A 15,379-nucleotide genomic window follows, 5' to 3' on the forward strand; every position below is an offset into this window, starting at 1 on the left:
GAATCCCAAAGGAGTAAAACATCTGTTGTTCATTTATTCTCTCATAAAGAATATGTGATACAGTTATTGCTGAAAATCAAACAGGCAAACTTAAAAACTAAACTGAGCATCAGAAATGTGTGAAACCCATCCACTGCTTACCCCAAACCCCTGCTTTTACTGGGTAAGAGCAGCAATCTTAGTGGAATTATTCACATGAATAAGCACTGCAGAACCTGGCCCTTTTTAGGAGGAATTCAATTGCTTTGCACTGTAGTAACAACCATGAGATGATTTCAATAGGGGATCAAGAATCCTAAGCAAAGTCCCTCTCTCTTTGTTTTGTCTCTTTGTTTCAAATTGATGCTATTGTTTAACCGAATGAATCTATTTCTGGTGCTCTGTTTAATTATTATTCATTATTTGTCTCATTAAAATGTTAAATCAACAGTAAACAGCCTTCACTTGTGAAAATACAAAACAAAAACCCCATGTTATTTCATCACACTTTCAGTGACTCATCAGTGAAATTTAAAAACAAAAAACCACCCTACAGACTAATCAAACTATTTCTCATAGAGGCTTGGAAGGAAGAAATGAGAAGTGATTGTTATTGTACTTTGTTTTTTAACTACTTTGGAGGCACTCAGATATTATGGACATGGGGCTGCATAAGTACTCAAACAGATACGGTTAGATTAGCTAGATCAGCAAGTATCATCTTTACTAATCTAGCATTCTGTTTCTGAAGAATTCATTGTGTGCTGTCTTGTTTATTCTTAATGGGAGACCTTACATGAGTAGGACCTGCAAGACTGGGCCCCAAAATAACCAACTCTATTTCCCTTTTGGGGAAAAAGGAGGAGCCTTTTTAAAAGGGAAAATAGGCATTAACAGAAAAAAATCTGAACAATAAAAGGACTCGTTATCTACCTCCTATGTCTATGCACGTCACTTTCAAAACTGATCCATACATATGTCAGAACATCAAGAGGCCCTTTTAACAAGTGAAGGGGGTTTACTGTTCATTACAACTATAAGTAGGCAAATAATGAATAATTCTATCCAATGCTATTAAATAAAGAAAAAGAGGTCGCTGAGTTCTGTGTTGAGAGGAAAACAATGTAACTCCTGAATTATGCTATTCTCCTTGTGGAGCCAGTTTTCAGTAAATATGGAAGTTAGTTAGCCATTTCTATGCATAGCCAATTTCAGTCATTCTCATTAAAGAAAAAATAATTAATGAAAATACATTAGTATGAGCAGAAGAGAGTGAGGAAGAAAAGGAACAAAGAAAATATATTCAAGGTCCAGTGAATGTGTCTTCTTTTTTGTGCTTATGAATTCCTTGGCCTGATTTCTCTGTTAATATGAAGATTATCACATACCTGTACAATACAGTACAGTTCTCTTACATAAACCTAACCTACCTGAAGAGCAAATTTCTTTTCTGGGTTTTGGAACCAGGAAAAGTTAGACAAATTTGTCACTTAGCCACGGTTTTCTAGTCAGTTGCCTCTAATATGTATTATTGGTCCAACTGAAAGCCTGCTGAAGTCAATTGGATTCTATCCATTGACTTCAATGGGTTTTGGGTCAGGCTGCAAAAGGACTATGGTCAGCTGTTTTCAGAACAATCTGGAAACAGGGCCTGGTCCTCAAAGATAAAGGGGAACTCTTGTGTGCCCTGAACTCCTATTGACTTCAGTGGGAGCTGAGGATGCTCAGCACCTCAAGAAAAGGGCACAGAATCTTAGAGGATTATGCCTGAAGAGTATCCAGGGCCATAAGCAATAGATACCCTTGTTAAACCTTGCAGCATCTGACAGTCCACATGCTTAGGAGGTCCACTGTAGAACAAACCACATGACAATCTACAGAAAACTGGTATTCACAATGGCTTCTCTGTCTCTTAAACCCACTTTTAAAGGTAATTAGAGGCCAGTTATGTGTTTTCTGAAGTTATTAGAAGTCTTTGAAGGAAATGAAAGTGATTACGTTGCTAATGTACTTGAAGACTTACACATCAAGGAGCAGAGGGTACTTCTTCGATGAAGCAAAATGGGGAGGTAAGATCATCTGATACCACAATGCTAAAAGTAAAAAAAAAAAGTTTGATTTGTATTAGTCGTGCTATGGAATAACTAACATACAGCCGCACTGTTCACATAATCAGTAAAGTATGTTTGAGTCATCCATTAATTTTTTAAAAATTGTACAAAAAACTTTATTTTATTCAAAAATGCCCTAAAACAAATTAGTCTAGATTTAGATTTACTAGGTTAATTAGAAATCTTGACTCCTAATGTCTTCATGGTTTAAAAGTAAGTCACTGGAAATTCTGAAGCTGGTAGTTACAATTTTTTTAAAAAAATTATCAGTATGTTTTCTGTAGGTAAGAGTCTACATTTAATGTGGAAATCTTCACAAAGTGGCGTGCTGCCAGTCTGATATCAGCTCAGAAAATGCTTTTCTAGTCAACTTTCTAGCTCCCATGTCCCAAATGAGAGAGAAAATTGAGTGGAAATTATGAACTTCCCAGGTAAGTGTGGAACAACGAACTCCGTTCAATGGTCTATGAACAAAATCTAAGAAATGTGTTTTATTATATTTACATCATGGGGAATAGCAATATAATTCCATGCTTTTCCTCTCACAACTGTGATGGAAGAGCTGGGCTGATATGAGTTAACTAAACATATTAAGTGCAGACTGAGAAGGATATAGGGAGTTCTGCAGACTTAGTGGTTTGCTTGTTCACTGAAGGATTTTACTGGAATGGATGTTGCACACAGAGTGTAATGAGTGTTATAGGAATGTGTTGTGTTCTAATGGTTAGAGTCCAAGTGTTTCAGGAGTTTGTAGAGTTCAGACTACACATGATGTTAAAATATAAAGGTGCTAAGTGAGACATTCAAAAATTAAGACTCTGGGTCATATGCTGTTGAAAGTGTTTTTCCTCTGTGCTCTGTAGATATAGGTATACGCATCTTCATTGAGATGTACAAGACACATGGATTGAAGAGGATATTTGGATCTGAAGTTTAAATCAGTGGGATTTTTTTTTCTGTCCAGTGCTAAACAAAGAAAGAAGAGGAAATTCCCCTTACCCAACAGCTTCTACCCAGAAGAGATGAAGTAGTAAGAGGAAGAAGGAATAAAAAGATGAACACACAACTGATAGCATGAAGATCATCTTTAAACCTCCATCTTCCCTGGTAGTTTCCATCTTTAACCCTACTAAAAGTGTCACTAGAAATAAAAGACAGAAACACAAAGATAAAGGAGAGCTATAATATTAATGAGATAACAGTGGGAGGAGGGAGGTATCAAAAAAGTGCAACAAAGTTTGTAAAACTTGATTCCTGTAAGAATGATCATTTTGTTGAACAGAGTGAATGTGTGTCACAAAAAACAGGCTGACACTAGAAGTTGGAATCAAGAATAGTCCGGGAAGGCACTGTGCATACTTCTCATAGCCTATCAATGTTCCTCAACCAAGTATCAATTCAAGGCAAGACTCCAAGGAAACTTAAGAGGCCATGAGCCAAACCAACTGGTTTGGGTTCCTTGACACCATGCAAATCCAAACCAGCAAGATTCATAAAGCATTAGTGGCGAATTCACCTACTGGGCAATTTAGCCCCATATCTATCATCTACAATAACCACTTAAAACAAATTCTTTAAGCACTAACACATTGTTATATTGTTATTCAGAAAACCCGGAGTCAGTAGAATATTCAGGCATACACATACTTTTAAGCATGAGAGTCATTCCACTGACTTCAATTGGACTAATCACATATTGAAGTTACACACATGCTTACGTGCTTTGCTGAATTGGGGGCCTTAATAACCCAAAAAAGTTTTCTAGAAATTTAGATCCTGCATCTATTTTTGAATAATCATAGTACCACTCCAGCATGATCTCTGTCTTCAAACACAAGCCACCCACATTAAATGTGCCTTTAAATTAACATAAATGAGTAATCTCTTTAAACCAATTAAAATTCTACTATGAGCTTTCTGGCGTAGCAGCACTTTTATCCTTTAATTTTGACTCTTCACCCCACCACATATATTAGCAACTAAAGAGCAGTCATCCACAACATCATCAAGAAGAAAGCACAATGATATATACTCTACAAAAGAAATTTGTCAAGGGTAGCAGCTGGTTTTATTCTGTGTAATTTCAATGGTGCTGTCATTTCACTATTTACACACACACAAACAAACTCTCTCTCTTTCTCTCTCTCAAAACTAAAAGTTTTAAGAACCAAAATAAATACAGCTTTAGTCTTCAATTAGAATATATTTAAGAAAGTTTCTAGCCTGGGATTTTTAAAATGTACTGCATCTTTCCTAAAAATGGTAAAGAATTAAGACATATTTTTAACTTACTGTATCCATTCAGACTAATGTTGTCAACTCTTTTGGAAGGCATTTGAATATCCTTCAACATACTGTCCAAATCTGTGTTGTTTTCCAAAATTCTGATGACTAAATAACAAGGTGGATAAAAATGTATTTAATTTAAATTTAAAAAATCATTCATTTTTCCTTTTTAAAAATAAACCTGTTTAAAATTCAATTTGAAATTGACAAGCTACATTAGGACTGAAATTTACTATAATCTATTCAAATAATTTAAATAAATAAAAATATGCTGAATCATTGAGCCCTCTTCAAATTCTAATGAGTTACAGGTTGCTATTTTTTAAAAAAGTTATATACACAATTGGGGGAAGATGCTTCAACTTTTGAGGTCAACTCAATTTCCTGTAAATTAAATATTCATATTATTTTCAGTCTTTTTAATAGAGCAAATGCTGGTATTTATATTTTTCTACATTTAAGCACTTTCAGTTTCTGTTGTTCAGAAGAACTTTTGCATACTGGGATTTTCAAAAGCACCTGTACAGATTCACACCCAGCTTCCATTGATTTCAATGGGAGTTGTGTGTTGTGCTTAGGTGCTTTTGAAAATCTCACTAGGGGTTAGATTCATAAAGGAGATTTAGGCTGAACATCGCAGTGCCTAACATGTAGGCGCCCTGCCACCAGGTGGAATTCACAGCTCTGAGTTAGGTGGCCAAGCTCGCTGTACAATGCATGGGGAGAGTTAGGTGCCTAAGAATGAGATTCACAGAAGCCAGCAAGCTGAGTGGAGAACTGCCCGAGCTAACCAATAGGAAATGCCAAAGAGAGGGGTGAGGCCCAATCCCTGCCCTCAGAGGGAACTAGATGGCTAAATCTCAGCCAGATGGATGTCCTTCTTTTTGTTTGGGATTCAAAGCTGAGAGCCCTCTCATGGAGTTAGGTGTCTAAGTCAGGCCTGGGGTTTGAGCACTTCTGGGGTGCTCAGGAAGCTGGCACCTGTGCCTTCAACAGCAGAGTTTGAGATCTGCCCCAGAATACTGCATAGCTGCATCAGGCAGAATGGAGATTCAAACTCAGGTCTCCCATATCCTGCGTGAGTGCTCTGACCATTGGGCTAGTGTTTAGTGTCTGGCTGTATTATGTGCACGGCCCAATTCGGTAGATATGCTTTAAGGTGGATTCTGAGCACATCCATCAGATCCGCACCTTCAGGTGAGATAGGTGGGGGAGTGCTAGCTTGTGACTTCAACCAAGGCTTAGGTGTGAGTTAGGCACCAAACAGTTCAGTGGTTTCAGGACTGATGCAGCTATGGACATGCCCAGTGGCAGAAATTTAGGTGCATAGGGGATTTAACCAGTGGAAATGTAGCTGCCTCCACAGTTAGGTGGCAATTAAGCAGGGGCTTTGTGGATCTAAATTGTGGATTTAGATGTCTAAAGTGACACGCACCTAAGTCCTACTTGTGAATCTAGCCCTATACATCCATCTGCATCTTTAGGTGCCTAATTACCTTTGAAAATCTGGCCCCTTGTGCTTCAAGGTTTTATAGCATTAGTAGATCTCATCTTCTCTCACCTGCTTTTTATTAATGGATTGGAAAAGGAAAACAAACTTTCCTGCTTTTTTTCCCAACACCCGATCAGTTTCTCAACTTTGAATGAACTAGTCCAAATGAAGATTATATTGTCTATGCACCTGCTAGTTAAACTGACACCAAAAGTAATAAAGCATACTGGGATTTTCAAAAGCACCTGAACAGATTCACACCCAGCCCCTTTAGGTACCTATCTGCACCTTTAGGCACCCAACTACTTTTGAAAATCTGGCTTATGGTGACCAGAAACAACCCATAAATTCCCTAACTGCAGTTAATATGTCCTTTGTTTAATAAATCAGTTTGAAATGCAAAACATGGTATAAACCTGCTTTTGTTCCTTATGTATCCAACACATGTAAGGTAACTTTATTTGTAGAAAAACAACTTATTAGGGTTGGTTTTGTACACTTTTAACTGAATTCCAGTTTCCATCCAAATGCACCTTGGCAGAAATCATGAGTAAAATTTTACCTAGTGAACAAGAAATGCATCATTCACTATTTTCTAACATAATAAAAATGTGAAAATTAAGAATATGAACAAAATGTTGAGCTATATAATTACTTATATATAGTATATCCTCCTTGTTAGCAAAAAGTAGTATCAAATTTTTTGTGATGGCTACAGTTAGTTGCAAATCAATATAATTTAATGGTTATACCAACCAATGAGAATGAACCTTGCTTTAGGAAAATAACTAAAAAGTAAAAAGCAAGAGTAAAATTTATTATTTAAATCAAGTTTTCTTGCTCGCTGATTTAAATCAATGCTGAAAAATCAATACACCTTGTTAAAACAACAACAGAAATAAATGGCAAGTCTGATTACTGAATTCCAGTGCATTTTATCTCGTTCTACTGGGAAAAGCTTAGAGTTAGCCAGGACACAATTGACTGTCAAAATTAGGTTTCAGAGTAGCAGCTGTGTTAGTCTGTATCCGCAAAAAGAAAAGGAGTACTTGTGGCACCTTAGAGACTAGGTGACACAAGTACTCCTTTTCTTTTTGTCAAAAATTAAAATACCCTAAGACTAAGGACACCCCATATCTACTACACACGCAGACACACATTGCAATTGAAAATAGAGAAGATCAAATACCATGATCATCACTACTTCTGGACAGCACAGAAGTGGGCAGGCCGGGACCTGTTGACACAAGAAAAGAACATCTGTGTTTTAGTTGAATGCCTTTTTAAACGTGATCCTGTAACACAAACTAGGAGAGTGTGATTCCCAGAATGTTCAGCTTGGGAAAGTATCTGAATTTTTTAAGAACCATCACTGAGACCCCAAAAGTCTCCCCAAAGGCCCTCCACCTACTTTCCACAGAAGCCCCAGGTTCCCCGCTCCCTTCCATGTTTGAGAGAGACCCAAAGTGCAAAAGCATTGGCTTAAGATTTCAGCACCTTAAAACAATGTGCAGTTCAGAACTCAGGGGTGATTCAAATGCTTTTTTCCCTGAACTAGCTAATTCGTCCCTATCACTTTCCAGTATGTGTGCCAGTAGGTCAGTGACTCAGGAGGAGAGCTCAGATATTTCTTGGACCCTAAATATTGGACACTAAATATTTCTTGGACTTTTTTTTTTAAACAGGCTCACTATCTCTCCCCTTATATTAATCGCACTCACTGAGGATTTCTCTTCCCTAAAATGTAAATCGCTGGCCTTGCTCCCAAAGGAACATCCAAGTCCTTCCACAATATACAGCTCTCTACAGCAGCATCTTTCCTTACAAGTCTCCCTATGGAATTCTGCCACTGATTCTCCTTGAACCACCAGTCATCAAAGAAGGCAAGAATCTATTTTCCTCACTCCACTTCTGGAGTGAGAGTGTCACTTCTATGATACTTTAGGGCATTAAAGTGTTCAGAATTGAAGAGAGGGGGCTGTAGTAGCTCATTCTTCGAGATAAGCCGTCAGCACTGGCACATGCCACTGACCCTAATCTGTTGTCCCTCTGAGCATGCTGCAAGATGCATCTGTTTGCACAGGCAGCTTCAGAGATAGGTCTTGCTGGGGGTTAGATCTGCATGGGAGAGGGGAATTGTATGTTTTCTTGGGGGGTTGAGTTCTGCTGACTGTTGGGGTAAGCTATCATTCCATTTTATTTTTATTCTTATAATTTGAGTGACAGGTGCTTCGAGCCTAGGACAGGCAGTTGTTAATTACTGCATAAATCCAAAGAAACAACAATGAACACATAGCATTGTTCTTTAGCACGTACCACAGACATCGTGGTTGAACCCCTCCTAATTAAATACTGAGTCACATCCGCATCTACTAGTTTGGGTTATACTCACCATAACAATTCAGCAGATAATATTGTGCATCACTGCTGAAGGATGCAGAATAATACTGACATCTCTCTTTGTCCAGATCACAGCTCACGCACTTAGGTGTGGTTGGACCATTTCCAGCTGACACTCTGCAAAGTGATGGAAAGTTTCGTTTAAAAGGTAAATGACATTTCTGAAAATGTCCATTCAGTCACCACAGTTGTCAGGTGACTAAACAATGCCAGATGGAATTTGTCTATTTTGCATCAAAGATATATCTCTGTACAAACCATGCATAAGCATGTATGTAGAACAGAGCTCCCTAGTAACAATGCATTTCGCATTATGATGTGCATTTCTTACAAACATGCCATTATATAGGGTATTAAGGTCCAGTCCTGTTCCCACTAAAGTCAACAGCAAAACTCCAGTTGATTGTAATGGCAGCAAAACCAGAAACTAGCACTCCAGAGTTCAGGAAATACTGCAATTTACATCATAATCAAAACTCTAAAATACTAATATTATAATGAGCATTTTTCATCTTCTAAAAGAACTGTTTTATTCTCTGTAACACAACAGCTTGTTTTCCTAAAATATTTTAATTAAATATCCCACACAGCACTGTACACTTTATTTGGGATCAATGGATATTGAATATCTTAATCACTAAACTTGTCTATAACTTTCATTACATTCTTTTCATTTCTAAATTTGGAAATATAATAAGCATCATACTTATAAAGGTTTCTTCCTCCTGGCATTCCACCAAATTCATTACTGAGGTAGTATCTATAAAACAACAGTTGAAGTAAGTTATTTATGGTGTATTTACACAAGACATAAAATGATCATTTAGATATTGCTTAATTACATCTTTATGCATCAAATTTTTATTTAGAGAAGTTAATGTAACTCTGCCTAATGTAGGTAAGTATATGAAATATCCTGTGCTGCTCATATGTATATCTATCCAAACAAACTGTCACTGTATTATTTTTACATATTCAAAGTTGCCAGACTCAAGTAACTTGCTTCACATATTGTGGTATTTCTGCCTGCCATAGCATTCGCAGAGATTAATGCAAATTCAGGGGAAGCAGAGAGAGAAGGCAGACCCTCAACTAGAGAGAACACCTTGTGTTTGGACACAGTAGTTGCAAGGAGTGCTATACACCCTGAATGACAGCACCATATCTTTAGGCGGGTGGGAATTTGTCTGTCTGGCCACAAAGGGAACAGTGCTTTATCGCTGTGGTGGGGGAGTGGGGCCAACTGCTGAAAAAAGGGGACAAGGGGCCTGTGTGGAGACAGTGTATCATCCACTGGGAACCGGATAGACAAAAGGATCGAAAAGGGACAGCCCTATGCGTGAAGCTCCCTTTTACCTGGAGCAGCCTGAGACAGCACCCACCCTCCCTCCCCTTTAGATGGTGAAATACCAGGTTTGGGTAAGACCCTTTATTAGAGGGGCTGGGTGTGACGGTGCACCCTGTAAGGCTTTATGGAAATATGCTTATGAATGCGTGTGTGTGTGTGTATATATATGACATAACTGAAATATGTTTTACGCTACATATGCCATGTAACATATCTGTAAAATGACAGATTTCAGAGTAGCAGCCATGTTAGTCTGTATCCGCAAAAAGAAAAGGAGTACTTGTGGCACCTTAGAGACTAAAATTTATTTGAGCATAAGCTTTTGTGAGCTACAGCTCACTTCATCAGATGCATTCAGTGGAAAATACAGTGGGGAGATTTATATACACAGAGAACATGAAACAATGGGTGTTACCATACACACTATAACGAGAGTGATCAGGTAAGGTGAGCTCCTCAGACAGAGACAAACACCTACAAGATCTCTATCAAGTGTTCTTACAACTACAATACCCACCTGCTGAAGTGAAGAAACAGACTGACAGAGCCAGAAGAGTACCCAGAAGTTACCTACTACAGGACAGGCCCAACAAAGAAAATAACAGAACGCCACTAGCCATCACCTTCAGCCCCCAACTAAAACCTCTCCAACGCACCATCAAGGATCTACAACCTATCCTGAAGGATGACCCATCACTCTTACAGATCTTGGGGGACAGGCCAGTCCTTGCTTACAGAAAACCCCCCAACCTGAAGCAAATATTCATCAGCAACCACACACCACCCAACAGAACCACTAACCCAGGAACCTATCCTTGCAACAAAGCCTGTTGCCAACTGTGTCCACATATCTATTCAGGGGACACCATCATAGGGCCTAATCACATCAGCCACACTATCAGAGGCTTGTTCACCTGCACATCTACCAATGTGATATATGCCATCATGTGCCAGCAATGCCCCTCTACCATATACATTGGCCAAACTGGACAGTCTCTATGTAAAAGAATAAATGGACACAAATCAGACGTCAAGAATTAGAACATTCAAAAACCAGTCAGAGAACACTTCAATCTCTTTGGTCACTCGCTTACAGACCTAAAAGTGGCAATTCTTCAACAAAAACACTTCAAAAACAGACTCCAATGAGAGACTCCTGAATTGGAATTCATTTGCAAACTGGATACAATTAACTTAGGCCTGAAGAAAGACTGGGAGTGGATGAGTCATTACACAAAGTAAAACTATTTCCCCATGTTTATTCCTGCCCCACCCACCCACCCCGCTGTTCCTCAGACATTCTTGTCAAACTGCTGGAAATGGCCCACCTTGATTATCACTACAAAATGTTTCCCCCCCCTCGGCTCTCCTGCTGGTAATAGCTCACCTTACCTGATCACTCTCGTTATAGTGTGTATGGTAACACCCACTGTTTCATGTTCTCTGTGTATATAAATCTCCCCACTGTATTTTCCACTGAATGCATCCGATGAAGTGAGCTGTAGCTCACGAAAGCTTATGCTCAAATAAATTTGTTAGTCTCTAACGTGCCACAAGTACTCCTTTTCTTTTTTGCATACCTGTAAAGGTTATGATCGACTGAATCTATTCATCCTATTTGTATGCATGTATCATTTTTGTATTCGAAGTTATGAATATTGGCTGTGTACTTGCTTGATTTGTCAGCTTCTTGAGAAAGAAATGTGCAAATTAAGTGCCCAATCAAGAAACACTTAATGAACAATGGATCTTGGAAGGCTCCAATCCATTTCAAAAGAATTCCTGGAGACAGTCAAGATAGCATGTGGGCAATGGCCGCTGCCTGTAAAAACTGAGTCATGCATGGACATGTGACTTGCCCATGTGACTCCAAAACTCCATCTTGGAGCTGGACTTTGCATAGGAGAGAGGAGGGGGGTCTCCACCCACAAGAGGGGGTGTATTTAAGCCCGTGGGAGACCCCCATTTGGTCTTCAGCTGGCTCAAGAGATAGGCTCTCCACCCCCAAGGATATCTGAAAGAAACTGGAACAAAGGACAGTAACTACAGGGAGTGTGAGTGATTGCTGGACCCAGACTAGAAGGAGACTAGTCTGTAAAAGGAAGCTTACTGGAACCTCTGAGGGTGAGGTTTTATCTGTATTCCGTTTTCTTACTGTATTAGGCATAGACTTGCATGTTTTGTTTTATTTTGCTTGGTGATTCACTTTGTTCTGTCTCCTATTACTTGGAACCACTTAAATCCTACTTTCTGTATTTAATAAAATCACTTTTTACTTATTAATTAACCCAGAGTATGTATTAATACCGGGGGGAGGGGGGAACAGCTGTGCATACCTCTCTATCAGTGTTATAGAGGGCGAACAATTTATGAGTTTACCCTGTAGAAGCTTTATACAGGATAAAACGGATTTATTTGGGGTTTGGACCCCATTGGGAGTTGGGCATCTGAGTGTTAAAGACAGGAACACTTCTTAAGCTGCTTTCAATTAAGCCTACAGCTGTTAGGGGACATGGTTCAGACCTGGGTTTGGGTTTGCAGCAGGCTAGCAGGTCTGGCTCAAACCAGGCAGGGCTCTGGAGTCCCAAGCTGCCAGGGCAGGAAAGCAGGGGCAGAAGTAGTCTTGGCACATCAGTTGGCAGCCCCAAGGGGGTTTCTATGATTCAACCCATCACACTGGAAAGGCCATCACACTGGAAAGGAATTTTTCCCTTACCATCAGATAGGCAAAGGTGGAGTCAGGGGTTTTTTTTGCCTTCCCCACGGTGGGTTCGGGGAGGGCTTTGCTCATGCTGACTTTGACTCCTGCATGGAATTGATGCGTAGGATCTCCTGGGAGGCTAATATGAGGGGGAAAGGGGTCCAGGAGAACTGGCTGTATTCTAAAAAAGCCTTATTAAGGGTGCAGGAACAAACCATCCCAATGCGCAGAATGAATAGCAAAAATATGGCAGGCGACCAGCTTTGCTTAACAGAGAAATCTTTGGTGAACTTAAACACAAAAGAGAAGCTTACAAGAAGTGGAAACTTGGACAGATGACTAGGGAGGAGTATAAAAATATTGCCTGAGCATGCAGGGGTGCAATCAGGAAGACCAAAGAACAACTGGAATAGCAGCTAGCAAGGGATGTGAAGGGTAAAAAGAAGGGTTTCTACAGGTATGTTAGCAACAAGAAGGTGGTCAGGGAAAGTGTGGGACTCCTACTGAATAGGGGATGCATCCTAGTGACAGATGATGTGGAAAAAGATGAAGTACTCAATGCTTTTTTTGCCTTGGTCTTCACGGACAAAGTCAGCTCCCAGACTGCTGCACTGGGAAGCACTGTATGGGGAGGAGGTAAGCAGCCCTCAGTTGTGAAAGAACAGGTTAAGGACGATTTAGGAAAGCTGGACATGCATAAGTCAATGGAGCCAGATGCAGTGCATCCAAGGGTGCCGAGGGAGTTGGCTGATGTGATTGCAGAGCCATTGGCCATTATCTTTGAAAACTCATGGCAACTGAGGGAGGTGTCGGACGATTGGAAAAAGGCAAATACAGTCCCCATTTTTAAAAAAGGGAAGAAGGAGAATCCGGGGAACTACAGCCTTACCTCAGTCCCTGGAAATATCCCTGGAAAAATCATGGAGCAGGTCCTCAAGGAAACCATTTTGAAGCACTTGGAGGCGATGATGGTGATCAGGAACAGTCAACATGGATTCACCAAGGGCAAGTCATATCTGACCAACCTGATTGCCTTCTATGATGAGATAACTGGCTCTGTGGATATGGGGAAAGCAGTGGATGTGATATACCTTGACTTTAGCAAAGCTTTTGATACAGTCTCCCACAGTATTCTTGCCAGCAAGTTAAAGTAGTATGGGCTAGATGAATGGACTATAAGGTGGATAGAAAGCTGGCTAGATCGTCAGGCTCAACGGGTAGTGATCAATGGCTCCATGTCTAGTTGGCAGCTGGTATCAAGCAGAGCATCCCAAGGGTTGGTCCTGGGGTCGGTTTTGTTCAATATCTTCATTAATGATCTGGAGGATGGTGTGGACTACACCCTCAGCAAGTTTGCAGATGACACTAAACTGGGAGGAATGGTAAATACGCTGGAGAGTAGGATTAGGATTGAGAGGGACCTAGACAAATTAGAGGACTGAGCCAAAAGAAATCCAATGAGGTTCAACAAAGACAAGTGCAGAGTCCTGCACTTAGGATGGAAGAATCCCATGCACTGCTACAGACTAGGGACCGAATGGCTAGGCAGCAGTTCTGCAGAAAAGGACCGAGGGGTTACAGTGGACGAGAACCTGGATGAGAGTCAACAGTGTGCCCTTGTTGCCAAGAAGGTTAATGGCATTTTGGGCTGTATAAGTAAGGGCATTGCCAGCAGATCGAGAGACGTGATCGTTCCCCTCTATTCAACATAGGTGATGCCTCATCTTGAGTACTGTGTCCAGTTTTGGGCCCCACACTACAAGAAGGGTGTGGAAAAAATTGGAAAGCATCCAGCAGAGGGCAACAAAAATGATTAGGGAACTGGAACACATGACTTATGAGGAGAGACTGAGGGAACTGGGATTGTTTAGTCTGCAGAAGAGAAGAATGAGGGGGGATTTGATAGCTGGTTTCAATTACCTGAAAGGGGGTTCCAAAGAGGATGGATCTAAACTGTTCTCAGTGGTACCAGATGACAGAACAAGGAGTAATGGTCTCAAGTTGCAGTGGGGGAGGTTTAGGTTGGATATTAGGAAAAACTTTTTCACTAGGAGGGTGGTGAAGCACTGGAATGCATTACCTAGGGAGGTGGTGGAATCTCCTTCCTTTGAGGTTTTTAAGGTCAGGCTTGACAAAGCCCTGGCTGGGATGATTTAGTTGGGGATTGGTCCTGCTTGCAGTTAAATTGCTTTTCTTACAATACTCACATAAAGTCATTGGTTACAGCTTCTATGCTGATTACTTCCCATTTTCCATGTGTAATAGGTATTCTGCTCTAAAAACATGGGGAGGCAAAAAGCAGAAAGGTAAATTCCATGCTGGCCTGAAGAAATGTAACTCAGCGCCTAAGAGTTATTACTCACCCCTGTGCTGTTGATATAGTGGATATGTTTGTAGCCCTCTGTATTGCTTAAAATTTTGTAGTAGCTAACATTATCAGATGCGAAGTAAGGGTCAGAAGGCTGAAACTGGAAAAACAACACAAAACTATTAGAGCAGATAACAGAAACCCAAGAACAAAATGCTGACCTTTAGTTTTTGGGAATCCCTCAGCATCTGAATTCATAGGCTCTTAACATTCATGTCATGCATCTCGGTAAACATACCACAGAATACTGTTTCAGTTCAGGGCTGGAAATTTATTTTGATTAGGTGCATGGAACCTATAGCAACCATCTTTAGAAGTAAACACAGCCAACATGCTGTCTTTGTTTGCACAACTTCCGGTACATTAGCAACCTGCCACCCACGAGCTCCCACCTCCCTTTCGAATTAAAGACTTTCAAGTTTACTATTTTCCTGTCACTTTATAATATCATGGTGTACGCGTTACTACAAACACTGTATGTGAAATTTGAGGGGGCCTGCATGATGTTTATGAATTTGAGCACAGTTCATTGACATGTCTTCTATGTTCTGCAAACTTTTCAATTGAAAAATGGCTTCTTTTTCCAATAAAACAAGCTACTTTCCAACGGCAAAGGGCCCAATTTTGAGTGGACGGTGGTTTCACAATTCAAAACAGCTTAAAACTGGCACTTATATTTTTATGTTTTCATTGT

General features: G+C 40.1%; 1 protein-coding gene across 1 annotated transcript in view; it reads right to left on the minus strand.

Annotated features, from left to right (window-relative positions):
- DPP4 (dipeptidyl peptidase 4) overlaps nucleotides 1-15,379 on the minus strand; it is a 74,954-nt gene that overhangs the window by 18,229 nt on the left and 41,346 nt on the right. The window contains exons 13-19 of the mRNA XM_084643435.1: nucleotides 14,681-14,785; nucleotides 14,525-14,592; nucleotides 8,975-9,028; nucleotides 8,261-8,385; nucleotides 7,058-7,105; nucleotides 4,383-4,481; nucleotides 2,003-2,072 (exon numbers count right to left, since the gene is read on the minus strand). Of these exons, the coding sequence (XP_084499561.1) occupies nucleotides 2,003-2,072; nucleotides 4,383-4,481; nucleotides 7,058-7,105; nucleotides 8,261-8,385; nucleotides 8,975-9,028; nucleotides 14,525-14,592; nucleotides 14,681-14,785 (569 nt within the window). The remainder of the gene's footprint in view (nucleotides 1-2,002; nucleotides 2,073-4,382; nucleotides 4,482-7,057; nucleotides 7,106-8,260; nucleotides 8,386-8,974; nucleotides 9,029-14,524; nucleotides 14,593-14,680; nucleotides 14,786-15,379) is intronic.

Source organism: Lepidochelys olivacea (genome assembly GCF_965140295.1).
Source record: "Lepidochelys olivacea isolate rLepOli2 genome assembly, chromosome: 11".
NCBI classification, from domain to species: Eukaryota; Metazoa; Chordata; order Testudines; family Cheloniidae; genus Lepidochelys; species Lepidochelys olivacea.